General features: G+C 42.6%; 1 protein-coding gene across 1 annotated transcript in view; it reads left to right on the forward strand.

Moving 5' to 3' along the window:
* Positions 1-5946: 5946 nt before the first annotated feature.
* CUL3 (cullin 3) overlaps positions 5947-16530 on the forward strand; it is a 580651-nt gene continuing 570067 nt past the window's right edge. Inside the window, exon 1 of the mRNA XM_078665956.1 lies at positions 5947-6314. Coding sequence (XP_078522082.1) covers positions 6252-6314 — 63 coding nt within the window. The 5' untranslated portion in view covers positions 5947-6251. The remainder of the gene's footprint in view (positions 6315-16530) is intronic.

The raw sequence follows: 16530 nt of genomic DNA on the forward strand, positions 1-16530 counted from the left end.
CGCTCGGGCCGTATATGACCGTGGGCTTGTCACTCTGTCATGAACAAGGGCAGATTGACTAACCTTGCGTAGTCGAGTACAGCAGGAGCGATGAAGATGCTAGTTTTTCCCTTCCCTATAGCGGTGCCCCCGAGAGCTTCTGCGGGGAACCTGTTGCGGGTGGTTGTGAGTCGTGGTTCTCCTGAAGTTGAAGTGGACGCAGCTGTGATCTGTCCATTGTAGTCCGGTGGAGTGGCTGAAGGCGATGTGCTTGCTGGAGGAGAAGATGGGGTCTAGCGTGTGGCCGGCGTAGTGGGTGGGGGTGTTCACCAGTTGCTTGAGTCCGAGGTTGGTGAGGTTGTCCAGCAAGGCGGTGGTGTTGCTGTCATTGTTGTTCTCCAGGTGCAAGTTGAGGTCCCCTAGGGGGATGTAGTCTGAGGAGGTTAGGGCATGTTGGCTGACGAAGTCTGCGATGGCTTCGCTGAATTGTGTGCGTGGTCCCGGTGGTCTGTAGATGAGAGTGCTGTCATGAACAAGGGCAGATTGACTAACCTTGCGTAGTCGAGTACAGCAGGAGCGATGAAGATGCTAGTTCTTCCCTTCCCTATAGCGGAGCCCCCGAGGAGCTATATATAAGTACAAACTCCACAAGAGGACCACCCAAGGGGAAGGGGAAAAAGTGGAGACAGAAAATATAAAGGATGGGCAGCCAGAAACCATCTACAGCAGGAGGTGATAGGGTAGGTGATCACTCTAGGCGGCTGTATACTGTTTTCCTGCAGAAAAACACAAGGAACACACATCAGTCCTCCCCCCTACCCCTAGAGGCCTGAACTATATCAAAATACATATGAATAAACACTCACTGAAGATGGCTGCCACAATCGATCATGGAAAAAAGGCACAAAAGGAAAAAATAAAGCATAAAAGAAATAAGACAGGAAGACACTGGTATGTACGCTCAGGTAGGTAAAACATCAACTGTATGCCTGGTAGTAGATATGAGAAAAGAGTCTACTTATCCACGCATGAGGTCTCTTCAAGTCTTGAAGCTTCAGGTGCGTGAAAAAGCCACAAAAGTAAAAGCTGTACTCCTGTTCCCAAACGTCCAGTATCTCTCCTCTTAATGCAATATCCGAGCCTCTCAACGGCTCCGTGCAGTGTAGCAAAGTAGCAAAATCTGTGTGCTCTCGACGGCAGTTCAGCAAGCAAAAAACAAAAGTAAATCCACAAAGTTCCAAAGCGCTAGTTAACTCACTAGCGTTTTCATCTTTCCCCCGGATCACGTCTCCGGTCTAACGCAGCTCGTGCAGTGTCAAAAAAGGTGAATTGACACGGAAACGCTCAGCGCGTCTTGTGCGAGTAACTTCTGCGGCGAGGCTCGACAACGGGCAAACACAATGCAGCCGCTGTCCCAAATCCCAAGGAATCTGCAGAAGGCAAATCGAATCCACTCCCAGCAAGAACTGCAGTTTGTCTCAGGTGACAAGCACCGGAGTAAAGGAGGGAGGAGCAATTATAGGAAGTAGACAGAAGCAGAGGGAATAAAGATAGACAGCAGACCAGTTGGCAGGCGTTCTGGGAATTGTAGTTTGGAGGTCTTAGGGAGCCGGAATCGTGACAAGTGCCTCTGAGGGTGGTCTTAGGGTCGGTGTGTATCTGGAAGTGAAGGTGCTCGGCGGCGGTGAGAGTGTCGTCGTAGTTGGTCGTGATTCGGATGGTGTTTCTGTGGACGATGGCGATGCCTCCTCCGGATTAGTTGATGCGGTCCCTCCGGGTGATCTTGTAGCCGTCCGGGATGGCTATGGTGATGTCAGGGGGCTGAGGAGGCGTTTATCCAGGTTTCTGTGAGGAAGGCGACGTCTGGTGATGTTGTGTCGAGGAGGTTCCAGAGTTCGACGGCGTGTTTGTGGACAGAGCGGGTGTTGAGTAGGATGCACTTGAGGTGAGTGTTGCTGGTTCCTGGCTTGGCGGGAGCGGTGCAGGTACGGAGGCAGGTGAATTTGCAGGCTTGGCAGGTGAAGGGTCCGTGGGTGCGTTTCGGGATGGCTCGGTAGCAGGAGGGGTTCCGGCCGGCGTTGAGTGCGTGGAGGGTGGCAGCGTTGTAAGTCAGTCGTGTGGGCTGGCATCGTCGGGGGCCAGGGGTCCTGGCGCTGGGCGCGGTCCAGGCACGGACGGGCGCAGACGGGCTTGTCTGCGGCACACCAGTGGCGCGTCCGCTTCTTGGTCTGCATAAGAGTGTTGACGGGAGGGAGGAGCAGCTGGGTGGCGGGAGCGGGGGATGCGAATGGGGTGTCAGGGGGGCGGGGCCGCAGGGAGGCAGCGGCGGGAAAAGTGCGGCGAGGGTGCCCGTTTCAGCAGCGGCTGAGACCGGGAGCAGGCAGAGGCAGCAAGCGGGTGGACCAGGTCACCTTGGCAGCAGGAGACCGGGGTGAGCAGGCAGCAGCGGCGTGGGGGCGACCTAACCTGAAAGCAGGGTCAGAGGTCGCTCCCTGCGCTGCTGCACGAGCTCCTTAAGAGTGTTGACGGGAGGAAGGAGCAGCTGGGTGGCGGGAGCGGGGGATGCGAATGGGGTGTCAGGGGGGCGGGGCCGCAGGGAGGCAGCGGCGGGAAAAGTGCGGCAGCAAGCGGGTGGACCAGGTCACCTTGGCAGCAGGAGACCGGGGTGAGCAGGCGGCAGCGGCGTGGGGTCGACCTAACCTGATAGCAGGGTCAGAGGTCGCTCGCTCGCTGTTGGCAAGAGGTAGCATTAGACCTTCTGGGTCCCATTACGAGCAGTTCTGGCTAGTCCTTTGTCTTGGTACTAATAGACATGTTCTCTAGGTGGCTGGAAATTAAGATCACACACAAAACTGAAACTAAAGATGTTGTCAAGTTCCTTGACGAAGCCTTCTCAACAGAAGGACTCCCCGACTGTCTCCTGACTGAAAACGGGGTCCAATTGGTCTAGAGAGAGATGGAGGAGTACCTGTCAACAAAAGGGTATTTGACACAAGTGTTGCACCCTCTAACATCCCGAAACCAACGGAATGGTAGAGAGATTTTAACTGTGTCTTGAAGGACTTCATCCAACTGGCAAAGGCCCAGAACAAGGACTGGAAATCAGAATAGTGGAACGTGTGATGGTTTACCGTCTCACGCCTACTCCACCGCGAATAAGGTTCCTTTTGAACTGTTTTGAGGACGGAGTCCTAACACACACATGTTCCAAGCATGGATGAGGGAAAAAGGTGTGAGTGTGGGTTTAAATGCAGAACCTAGTGTGATGCCCTCTAATGCAGACTCTGATGTGGTGTCCTGGCAAGAAAGTCAGAACTTGAAGATAGCAAAAAGGAAGGAGTATTTTGATTCCAGACATGCTGTCTCCCACACACGTGTACGTGTGGGTGACGAGTGCGAGTACATCTTCCTCAGAGGTCCGGTGGGGTTTCAAAGTTCTCCTCACCTTTTGTTGGAAAAAAAACTTTTTCAAAATGCTGTAAAGTTAAATGATGGTCGTATATGGAATTTAAATAGTATTGCTCCCTTGCACGCAAATCCACAAACCGAGTTGGTAGTCAGAAATAAACTTTCCGAAAGCGTGCCAACTCTGCGTAGGAGTACTCGCACTGGAATGTTTCCAGCAAAGTTACGTGATTTTGTTTTGCATTAATGTACCTTTTCTCTCTTATATCTGTGTTTTTCCTTTGTTTTGTGCAAAGGGGAAAGGTGTGTAATGACCTGCGTGTCATGTTCTTTTTTGTAATACATTGTGAGCATGAGAGTTACTCATTCTAGAACCTCCATCTAGTTTGAGTTGCTTTAGAATATCCATGTTTCAGTTGCTGCTGGCGCTGATGTTTAACTACAAATAAAGAAGATCCTGTTAATTACTTCATGCGTGATACCATCCTACTTTATTACAGCTTGTTCCTAAGTAAATCATAAAAAGGTACATTCAAAACTCTTCAGCACTGGCAGTCACAGTATATATATATATATATAAACATAGAGCTTCATTCAGCACTCCCCTTAGACAATTCTATTCTTCCAAAATGTACCGGATAAGTTCAACCATCATAAGTTGTTGTTGTAATACACATTAATGATTTAAACAGTGTTTCAGCACACCTGTTTTCTGTTTCCTATGGTCTTTTAGTTCATAACACACTCTTTTGGCCATTGTGTGGCCATTTCATAATATGGTCTTATTGACTGCGATTCTCACAAACTTTATTTTTAAATAATGTGTATAAGTGGAAATTCTACTGTAACCAACAAATACAAATATTGGGTATTTAGTTTTCCAGCCTTGAGAAAGTCTATGAGTCGACGTAACACATGTTGGCAAAGGTCAATTTCTATGCTGGGAGAAACATAAAGAATAAAACCAACAAGTGGAACATCAAAACGTTGGATTCTTCTTTTTTACGCTTCTTTCTTTTTTGTGACTTTTTGAATTTTGGTCCAAGATATCATTGCCCCTTGCTGAAACATTGTTTAAATAATGAATGTGTATTACAACAATAACTTATGATGGTTGAACGTATCCAGTAAATTTTGGATTAATAGAATTGTCTAAGGGGATTGTTGAATGATGCTCTATGTTTATATATATGTATACATATTAGTCTCTAATGAGTGATTAGCACCAGTGGACAAGTCCTAAACAAAGAAGTGGGGGGACGCTGATGTCACAACAGGAAGTGACGTCACGAAAGGTGGCTAGCACCATCAGACTCATTGCCTCCCCTCGCTCACCCCTTAGATGCGAGTGCATCCGAGGAGCAGTGCGTGAGCAGCGTTCTGAATGAGCTCCGATCTCGCCCCAGAGAGGCCAAAGAGTGAATGTGTGGCTCCATTTGCTCCAGTTATCGAGCTCCCTGTAAAATAAGTGGGGGGACGCCTTCCACCCGCGTGGTACCCTGATTCGAGCCCAGATTAGCACCTTTTGGTAGTAGGTGAATTGAGCTGTACTAGCACCCCATCAAACTAAGAAGCTGCATTTGATTGACTCACACTAGTCTTGAATACTTTGATACATATCTTTTTTTTGATTGTGCGGTAACTTCCCATTTGGGAACCACTACTACCCACCCAAGCTTAGTATAGTCAAGGTATATACTTCACATCAGATCCATATAGATCTCAACTTTTAAAGCAGAGATGAACACGATGTATGTATTGCTCGTTGAACACGATGTATGTATAGCTCGTTGGAACGTATGTCAAGTCAAAAAGGCACAATAAAATCTGTTTTTAGGAGAGTCGTGGAAGAAAAATGCAGAATTTACATACAAAAAAAATCGTGAGCCAAATGAGTCCGAGCATCCAGGTCAGGGGATGGTTAACATCTACGGTTGCTCTCCACAAATACCGCTCTGCTTAGGCGTCTGTTAGTCCTGCGCTGTTTTTAAAAACTTTCACTGTGTCTCTGTAGCATTCTTTCATGTTCCAGTTCTTCTTTCTGAACAATATCCACAAGCTATTTGTATTCCCCGGATCCTTAATGTCTCCACCCCATACAAACCGGAGAAGGTTACTCCGGATACCGGTTAGAGGAAATTAAAAAAGAAAAGAATAAACACAGAACTGATCGTTTAGTACGTCTTCTTGCGTGCACCATCTTGAAGCGTGTGAGCCACAGTGGTTTCTGTTTAGAGACAATTGGACAAATGTTCAACATTAGTTACATTTTAAATAAAGCTTCCTTTTTTTTAAAAAAAAGATACGTTTATCCTCGCATTCCACAAGCGCATGGATCAAAGCAATAGGAAACATAAAGAATGAGGCAAAAAATAAAAGCACATTAATTACAACATATGAAGTAAATTACAAAAATACACGTATCTCTATAAACAAACATACTGTGAATTTGCAGTCCTAAACTTTGTACTGCCCTCAATAACTTTCATTTCTCCATTCTAAGATGGCTGACATAGGCGCGGAAGCCGGGCTTTTACACTGACTCACAGTCCTTCGTCTGTTTCTTTAATGTCGGTTCACAGGTCGTTGTGAAGTGTCGCGAGATCACGGTTGTGTCCCTGTGTCGGCCCCCGTAGACTCCTGTGCGGTAGCTGTTTGTGGCCTGCGCACAGAGGGGGATGAGCGGGCGCCATCGCGGGGGCGGAGGAGGTGGAGGACACTGAAGCCCACCCAGCCCATCCAACTGAGTGCGGGAACGGGGGGACCTTGCGAGCCGGGAGTGGAAAGCCAGGGTCGGCAGGTGCCCCCGAGGCCAGGGACAATCCCTCCCTGCTCCCCCCGCACTGAGGGGTTTGGGAGCCCCCGACATGTCAAACCTCAGCAAGAGCACGGGCCGGAAGGACACCAAGATGCGGATCCGGGCCTTCCCGGTGAGTGTAGGATGCGGTTTCAGAGGCGGGCCTGTCATCGTGTTGTTAAGTAGGCTTTATTAGAAAAGGAGGCAAGGGTGGTCGTCAATACTGTATGTACTCGTTCTTACACACCCACATACTGATCGAAATGCATCGCCCTTTCCCAACACCTCCGTCCCAAGCAGGACTCCTGATTTCCCTCTCGAGTTGTTGTTGATCTGAATCTGACAGTTGCTCCGCTGTCAGTTTCCCTCTCAGCCTCGGGGGCTTCATTCTAACCCCCGGCTGGCCCCTGGCCAGGTTTCCACATATCAATGTTGCTAGTATGGCTGCTCCAGAGAAAGGGGTTGACAGATCAGCCACCTGTGGAGCTCTTCTGGCAGGAAGTGAGGATAACACCTTCCTCCCTCTGAAAAGTCAGAACCCATCAACCTCTGTATACAGATCTCTAATATGTAACATAGGCGCAGGAAGTAGGGTTGAAGGGGGTGCTGCAGCACCGCCAAAATAACCATGCTGGAGTCCGAAGGTAAATGAACAATAAAGGTGCCTTTATTTTGTATTTATCTTGCTGGTGGGAAAGGAAAGGTTGTGGGATGTCACTTGTTTTCAAACATTCAGTAACATTTAAATACCTATAAATGAACTGTTCAGATATTTCAGAATATATTAGTAGTAAGCAGAAGAAAAGCACTTTTTTGTAATTCCAAAGGGCTATGAAAACAAAGATTTTAATAAAATCAAAACAAACCTGGAATCAAAACAAACCAGGACACTTTACTCGTGCTAATGACAAATATTCACTGAAGCCTGATTTTTAATGCATTATCGTTTATGCACAATACAGTTTTTATCAGTAAAATATACACATTTGGGCGTTATTTCAATGGAGTGTTCTGTCTGTACATGACTGTTCTACTACACTAAGCTTTGGTAATATATGTTTAACAGTGTGCTCCAAAATGCACAATCAGCTATGTACTACACTTCCTTACTACTCTGCTGCTGAATAGCCATTGCTTATTTTTTACACTTTGTGTGATGCTTTGATTTTTCACAATCCCTATGAGTTCAGTGATGTAACATTGATAGCAGCACCCCCACTCCGCAAATTGTTCCAGCACCACTGATAGTGCATGGACAACCAAGAGACAAACTGCGAATGACCAGGGCTCTGAGACGCAACAGTGTTAATATTGGACTTACTTAGGTACAGTCACATCCAATACGAGTGCCTGAACTCTTCACCGTCCGTAGTTGTTCTAGGAAAGTTGGCTGGGCACACTCATTACTTGGTGTGCTTTGTAGAAGCATGGACTGGCCTCAGACCCATGCCAAACTCCTTTCTCAGAGATCTACGAAAAAGCTACAGCATTTTTATACATACTCATTTACACACATCAAATGTTTTAACCTTACAATCCAGTGCTCTCTGTAGGCGGTGTCAGACAAGCGAGGTATATGCCAAACTCGCCAAAGCATCCCACACAGAGTCCCACACATATTGAAATAGCAGGGTCAGCTTCAGCGGCTTACCAGGGAACTCTACAGATTCATCTCCTTAAGGGTTGGGGATATACAAGTATCAACAGTGGTCGAAGTGCATAAAGAAGTACGGGAACTGTGATCCTGCCTCCATTGGGTGTGGGGTGAGTGAGCTTTGGGGGTGGGATCAAAGGCATGGCTAAAAAGAACAACATATTTTGTAACTTTTGTTGGTCTTCCACCTTCAAGTAAGTGCAAGTAAAAAACACCTCCTTAAATGAGGAGAAATAATTGCAAGTTAAACTAGTCAGTGAGAGAAGCACAATTTACGTTGCAAAGCTCTATTGGTTAATGCAATCACTGCAGATATCTTTGTGTAACCAGAGAACCATAGAATTGAATTATCCTTGGTGCAGTGGAGGATATTGACTAGTGTGTTTTTAGTTTTACAAAGTCCCAGCCTCTGACAGAAAGCACCTTTAAATGTGTATGTCATTATTTAAACTTGCAATGCATACATTATAAGATAAGCTGTCACAAGGTGCCCAAAACTATTTAGGTTTAAGATGAAATAAGTACTTCCAAAATATAGCTCAGAGTAATGTGCAGATTGTACATAGTACAAACATTGTTTATAACAGTCCTTTAAAAGCATGCATGTCTCAGCTCATCAGGACACCTTTATAATACCACCCAGAAAGAAGACTCTTCAAGTGACTCCATCCATTCAAACCAGTACCTGCTTCCAAGCAGCCTTTACATTTACAGATTAACCAGATACACATTTACATTTGTTTCAGGCAGCAGACACTCTCACGGGAAATACTTTTTCTTATTCAGCTGTCTCTCCCTTGGCTTCACAGTACAAGAGATTCTCTCCCCTTCACTTCAGGCATCTCATATGTCTGAATTAACCATCCACAGATAGTTGCCTTTTGACATAAAGTAGATTAACTATTTTGTTATCAAATTAAGGTAGTATAGACATGTCATGCCCCTGAGATGCTGCCCACTTCGAACTCTTAGGATCAGAATCCTTGGTATCTTGTCACAAAAAGGCAGTCAGTACCTGGAAACCAGCATCCGTCTTGTAGGGCTCGTGTGGTTTGTTGGTTTACAGTGTGTACCCTATATCCAGGGCCACTGGAATTATGCTGCAGGGGAGCACCAAATTCTGCAGCAGGACTAAGATTATTTGGTTAAAAAAAGACAAACTATAGGATCTATTGCAGCACATTATTTGATAGTAATACTTCATTACTTTGTAATTTTTACACAAGGTAACGCTGCCTGGCAGATATTTCACCTAATTGATACCAGTTTACTGAACAAATACAGAAATAAGCAACTGAAAGATGACCAGCTTACCTTTGCTAAGGGCCTCCACCGTGAGTGAATACACGGAACCAACTTTTTAGTAACTTTTGATCTGTTTGAGATTAAAACAAAAAAATGCTATGTTAAAATCTGCAGATTATGGATTATGTGGCAAATCCATAATTATGTGAAAAAAGTTGCTTCTGTATAATCAAATAATCCCACAGGCCCTGCCTAAATCTTTTGTCAGTGCAGCAGAAACTAAGGTGCAGAGCTTTGCAACCTGCTTAGCATGCCAACTCCTCAGCTTGCTACAGAGATAGCAGTGTTAACCAAAAGAGGTGGTTACTGATGATCCACACCACTCCTAAAGTAAAAATACTATCAAGAGGTATATACCAGTAGTTATTTTTTTTTTTGGGGGGGGGGGGGGGGGGTACATTTAAGACATAAAGTTCTTTTAGAACAAATTAATACTGTTTGTCATCTTGATATGAAGTTATATCAAAGGATTAAAATTGCTTCACCAGTTTTAAAGGTCACTAACAAAATTTGCACCAGCATTACATAAGTAAAAGCCCTAGACATAATGGTAATATTCCATGTGAATACCATCGGTTAAGTACTGACTTCTTAGATTGGAAAGACTTTGACAAATCAACAGTTTTGCATCAGATCTTGAACTGAACAATTATACATATTACATCCTTTATCACTATTGAACTACTGTAATTGCTCGGGAGATTTGATGGATTTGAACAAAGGTCAGGTGGTCATGGTTCACTGAGGGTGGGGGGTTGAGTGGCAAATGAGTCTAGCTGTAATTGAATTTCCTTTAACTGTGATTTTATAAACATTTAGCTCCAATAACTTAAGCATGACTTGTCCAAATCACATGCCAACCCAACCGTTCCCTTTTTTCTGTTTTGGACATCTTCGACATATTGAATTGATGCAAAGGCCAACTTGCTACAAAATCACTGACGTTTCCAAAATCCATTTACAAAAAAAGATAGAATTTGCAACCTCTTAGTGTGGAAAAATTCACTTTGTTGGTATATCTAATATATTTTCTTGTAGAACGTTTCAAGTCTCCTTGAGACCTTTTTACAAGAGTTAGCATGACAATGTAGAAATGTATACCAAAATCCCATATCCTTAATGCCAGGTTTATAAAATATTTGTTGGATATCACCCAACATATCTATATTACTAATTAGAGTTTGATCAAGCGATCTTATTAACTGTGCAAAACCATTGATGTGCCACTCCTTGTTTCACAGTCTATTAATATAGTGTTAATTAAGGGGATTTTAAAGTGCCTCTAGAATTGGTCTTTTAAAAAAAAAAAAAAAAAACATGCACATCAAATGCATAGCACCTGATTCTCTTTGGATTTTTTAAGAGTTCTTATTACACATGGGTCGTCTGGGATTGTCTGACCAACATAATCTTAATAAACACATTTTCATAATTGTACGTATTGAATTGAAGACCATCCATTAGACCAACCGTGTACCCAGGTGTTTAATCTTTGTGTATAATTAATGCATGTCCTCCATACAACAACTGTTTGTGTTCATTCTCCTCAGTCTGCTTAGTTATAAAAAGCACTGAACAAATCAGTACACTTATGAGTGCATGATCCAACAAAAAGGATTACATACTCTAACCACAACAATGTGGTGCTCTTCATACTGAAAGGGCTGAAGCTACCTCTTAAGTTTGGGGCTTGGCATTTACTAATGTTTGTAGCAAAAGTATATTATTGTTCCACACTGTCTATGTTTTGGGCTTGTTTGTAGCAAAATAGTGAGTTTGGCACTTGACCTCCAATTATGTTTTATTTTGGTGACAGTGTTACATTTTTTTTTATAATTACTGACTTGTTAATAACATATACCAAAATAAATTTGCATTATAATCCACTCCCTGTCTTTATTTGAGCTCTAGGACATTCTATAAACCTCTGGATAGTTGAAATTGCTTGCATTGAGAACTTTGGTATTATAACTTTTTTATTGTATGCTGATACACATTGGAGACCAGTTGCTGTTTAAATGTCAGTAATGCTCCTGTCACTCTCCTGAAGTTATTTGTGGGCAGATTAGGATGTTGAACTTTGATATTGGTCTTGAAAAAGTGGAAGGGGACAGTATAGGTAACATGATTGACTGGAAAAGGTGTTTCCAGGGATGGCTTTCTTTTTCTGTTTCTTCAGTGGCTTATTATGTTATATTTTTTATATCTCCGGAAGTGTAGCGTCTAGCACTTCTTGTATTCATTTTATTATAGCGCCAAAATGTACTCCTTGCATCCATGAGTACTCATAATGTGTTAATTTTGCAGCTTCTAAATCTGTTGGTAACTATTATATCGTTACACTGCATAATGGGGATTTAGAAAATCTACTTAAATAGGAACATGTCCTGGGAAGTAACTTTTATACTTTGTCTTGTCACATTGATTCCCACTTTGCTATGCCACAGCTACCTAAATTGCCTCTCTTCTGGCAACGTTTTGGCAGGACCACAATTCAAGTAACATACTCAGAGTGGGTAGTCTTGAGAGAGAAACACTGCGCACACATAAGCCAATAGGCTATCTTTTTGGTTCAGTCATGGAACACAAATGGTAAAAGTAATGTGTGTGCTTTACAAAACAACAAACTAAAGTAAGGAGGAGTTTGGTGATTTTTCTCCTAATATGTCATATCTGTCATTACTATGGGATTGTTTACTTTTAATAAATGTGGCATACATTTCTTTTGCAGTTGTGTGATCAGTTCTCCCTGTGAAAGATGTATTGATACAAGACTCCTGAATGTTTCTTTGAGATCAACTTTGTATTACTTGAAACATACTTGATGACCACTGTTCATTATAAAGTGGTACTTTGTTCCACAACGTACCTGTTTAACTGATTCTTATCACTGGGGGCTGCTGGTGGGAGTTGTCAGGTGACCAGCCAGGTTTTTAGGCCATCTCTGAACTACTGTACAGTGGATGTAGTCCGAAGGTGGCGTGGGAGGCCATTCCAGGTCTTGGCGGCCAGGTAGGAGATGGCGTTGCCACCACTTCCGCTTTTGGTGAAGCGGGGCATCAGGGAGAGGGGGGCGGAGCGTAGTTATCTGCCAGGTTTGTGGAAGTTCAGTCAGTTGTTGAGGTAGGCTGGTCCTTTGTTGTGCAGTGCCTTGTAGGCATAGTTCAGCAGTTTGAACAGCCATAGTTTTTGGACAGGGAGCACGTGGAGTGCTCTGAGTTGGGGGGTGATGTGGGCTCTTCTTCGGTAGTTCTGGGTGAGCCTGGCAGCAGCATTTTGGATGGTTTGCAGTCATAGTAGTGTGAGGGGATGCCCATGTAAAGCGAGTTTCTGTAGTCCCGGTGGCTGGTGATGAGGGCTTGGGTGACAGTGCATCTGGTGTTGATGGAAAGCCATTCAAATATACTCCTGAGCATGCAAAGGGTGAGGAAGCAGGCTGAGGAGACAGCTTTTATCTGCTTCTTCATGGTAAGCTTGTTGTCGAGTATGATGCCATTGTTTGTTTGTAGCATGGTCTGTGTGAGTGGGTGAGGGGCCCAGTCTCACTGGCCACCACGAATCGTTCCATGAGGCGGTGTTGCTCCCGAAGATGAGTACCTCTGTTTTGTTGGTGTTGAGTTTGAGGTGTTTGTTTTGCATCCAACTGGCTGTGCTGGTCATGCACCTGTGGAAATTGGTTTTGGTGTTAGTGGGGTTTGAGGGTTGGGAGAGGATGAACTGAGTGTCGTCAGCGTAGGATATGATGTTCATACCAAAGGATTTGACCAGCGTGGTCAATTGTCATGTATGTATTGAACATGGATAATCTGAGATACAATATAAAGTCCTTGCACTGTGAATATTTCATTAAAAATATTTTTGTCACAGCTGAATGCTATGTTTGACATGATTCTTCATCTAAAATTATGACCGCCATGATTCTTCATACAAAGTAATTGAGAACAGCCAACGTGTTTTGCGTATAATCCCTTTTCAGGGCTCAAATATACAAATCTGCAATAACTTGTCACTCCGATCAATAATTTGATCTTTCAATTCAAGATGTCTCACTTATGAATAGAAATAGAACTATCTAGAGTGCATTGCTCTAATATCTACGTCTTGATCAGACTGCTGCAGTTAACTCAAATTAATCGTTCTTATTTGCTTATAAACATGCATTTCTAGGAAATATTCACAGTTCAAAGACTTTATATTGTCTCTCAGATAATCAGCTATATCTTGCTGGTTACATAAAGCTTTGCCACCTCAAGGTAACTAGCAATCTCACAGCGCCTGACAGTATTTCCTTTATCCATACAATGTAATTGTACTTGCAGTATGATTACTTCTCATTATCATGTTTTGCAAACATCCATGTCAAGGACGTAAATCCTCTCACTGATTCTAAAAAAGAAACCTTTCAACCATCAACACATTTGACACCCAGATTTGGAGTTAATGTGCTTCACAGCCCTTTTTATGACATATGGAGGTATAACTGAATCAATTTCTTGAACAGAAAACCTGTCTTTCCATCTGATGTTCTTAGATTTAATTCTGCTCTGTTTTATGTACTAACAAGGATCTATGTGAATCCTCTCAAGCACATCATGTATGATTCCCCTTTGAATTTTTCCATCTACTGCTCTTCAACATTTATAACTTCTTCAGAAATGTCACAAAGCAGTTCATATCTCAGAATCATCCCAAAGATGGATCTGAGTGTTGTTCCTCTGAGGATTGCGCTTGAGATTGTAAATTAAGCTTTCTAAGATTTGGTAACTTAAAAAACCATCAAAGTTACCGTGGCATAATCTTTTCAGTATGATGAGCAGCACAGTAGTTATGTGTCTCAATCTTGCTTTGGTTCTTTTTGTGACGTGGACAGTTCTGGCATTTGTTGTACAAGTTCTATTGTAGAATGGATAAGGTTGGATTGTCCGTGCCATGAGTTATGGTTGCTGTTAGTGCTGAACGAAAAGGCTAGAGCATTCCGTTTTTATGGAGGTTCTGGAGTTCAGGATTTTGATCTCAGTTGGGATACATAATGCATACATGCCTTTTTATTGTGAATATTGTCTTAGTGTGCTTACATGTGCTAAACATTACAAACCATATAGCATCTTAAGGATACAACTTGGAGAAAGCATGTGAACTGAGTGAAGTAGGAGGGAACATCTAAACACAGCCTACAAGTTTTGTTACTAATACTAAACTCATACAGTGACTTGTGGAAAAAATATCTGATGGTTAAATTACAATTTGATGTGTTAGCATCTTGTTAGCCATTTGGCTGTTGGTTTTCCTACCCTGCTGCTTGTTCGACTGATTTAATGAATGTCAAATTCTTTGTCCTGATGCATGTTTTTAATGAAGGGTATTTCTTCCTAGTTGGTAGTTGTATTCAAGTCCACCCCAGAATTAAAATCGAATTGGTTTTGAATATCAAGATTAATTATTTTGCTTTGCTGTTTTTTCCCCCCACAAGTGACTAAGGTGTTTCACCAAAAAGATAACTACAGATTGAACGTGGTCACATAAAGTAGAAGATATTCGATTGGGAAGAGTCAAGTAATTTACTTGTTGACGGAACACATAAACATGACCCACAGTCCATGGACGATTTCAATCTGTCACTGAACATATTCAGCTACATACAGTGACACAATAAGTAGGAGTATATCTTCCTTCTCATTGAGAAAGCGATTGGAGTTAAAAAAAAAATATCCCCCATTTCCTAATGTTGTGTTGTGTATTTGTTTCTTATGTAATTTTTGTTAATTTGATACATTGTGCTATGCAATAATTTTTGGTGACATTTTTGTTGTAGTAAAACATTTGATTTTCGCTTTAAGCAAACGGTTTCTACATTTGGTAACCTACACAAAGCATATAGTACAGGATTATGACTACACATCGTGGAGTATATGTTGCTACGCCATGACAAAGTATACAAGAGTTATTACAGTATGGTACTAGGAATGAGATCTCAAGTGGCTTGATCCCCATTTATTCACTCTAATTCTCCTCTATGGAAGTGTGGTTCTCCACTCATGGACCAAGGCCGTAGCGGGCAGGGTTCTAGCGTGATGCCTATAAAGTTGGCCCATTCTCTCCAAATGTTGTTTTTTTTGGGAGCACCCCCACACCAGACCCATGCAGTGGTCGATACCCCTAGCCTATTTGGCAACAGATGAGGGTGGGATGTATTTTGTATGAATCTATAATGGAATGATCTATGTGTTTCTCAAATTTTCGTGGTACTACATTTAATTGATGTGACTTAATGTGAGTGTATTTATTGTTTAAATAATCTAGCAAGGGGAATCCTTTAGAATGTGTGGTTGCTGTTTTTGAGACAAGGTTATTCCAAGGGTCTCGGTAATATACGAACTTTCACTTCACCACAGTGCTGTAAGAGAAAGCCCAAGTTCAGTATAATTTAACAACTGCTGAATTGTACTTTCTTTGATTGTATTAAATGTGGAAGTGTTGTTTTTGTCCTTGAGTAAGCATAATACTGTTAGAAATATAATGGTCGGAAAATTGATGGGCTTTTAGAGACCAAGATATGTGGCCACACTTCTTGCCCCAGAGTAATCCACAGTTTCTAACATCAGTTTCCAACCCACATTCCTAAAGTAGCATCTTTATCCTGAGTACTCATCCTTCTCTTATTAGAAAACTATTATCCAAGCTCTGAATTTCTTTTGATTAGCATACGCTGATGCACTGTATCTGGGTCTACCCCAGTATCTAATCCACTGCCTTCAGACCATCCAAAATGCTGCTGATAGAATATTGCTGAAATTCCTTCATGCGAGCCCATAGACGTTTTTACCCTATGCTGGTTGGCCCTACAGAAACAAATGCAGTTCAAGGCCCTCTATATTGTTCAATGGGCTCTTAGCAAAGTGGATCGATCTTATTTAATGTGAAGATTTTTGCTGTATCTTCATCCCGTTCCTTGTGCTCCGATTTCCTAGCCTTAGTGAATATCCCTGTTATTTGTCCCAAAACTCAAGGAGGCAGATCATTCTCTCATCATACTGACAAACTGGGGAACAAGCTCCCTATTGCCATCAAACTGATCCCTAACCATATGTTTTTGAGAAAGAAAAATCATACCCTGGCTCTTCCAACTTTAGCTTTCCTCATTATAGAGCATTCAGTGCCAGGATGCCTTATGGTATTTCCACCCTTTTTAAAATTACTTTTATTCATGCAATTAATGTTCGTGTTCCTACAATCTAAATAGTATTGTATTAACCTAGTCCAGAATTCTCATTGCCAAAACTGCCCAATCTTTTGATCCTCTTTATAGAAATAAAAAAGGCACAACCAGGATGAGACTAGCATAAATAAATCAATAATCTAAAAGACAACATTGAAAAATCAAGAAGACAAA

Source organism: Lissotriton helveticus, chromosome 11 (genome assembly GCF_964261635.1).
Source record: "Lissotriton helveticus chromosome 11, aLisHel1.1, whole genome shotgun sequence".
Classification (NCBI taxonomy): Eukaryota; Metazoa; Chordata; class Amphibia; order Caudata; family Salamandridae; genus Lissotriton; species Lissotriton helveticus.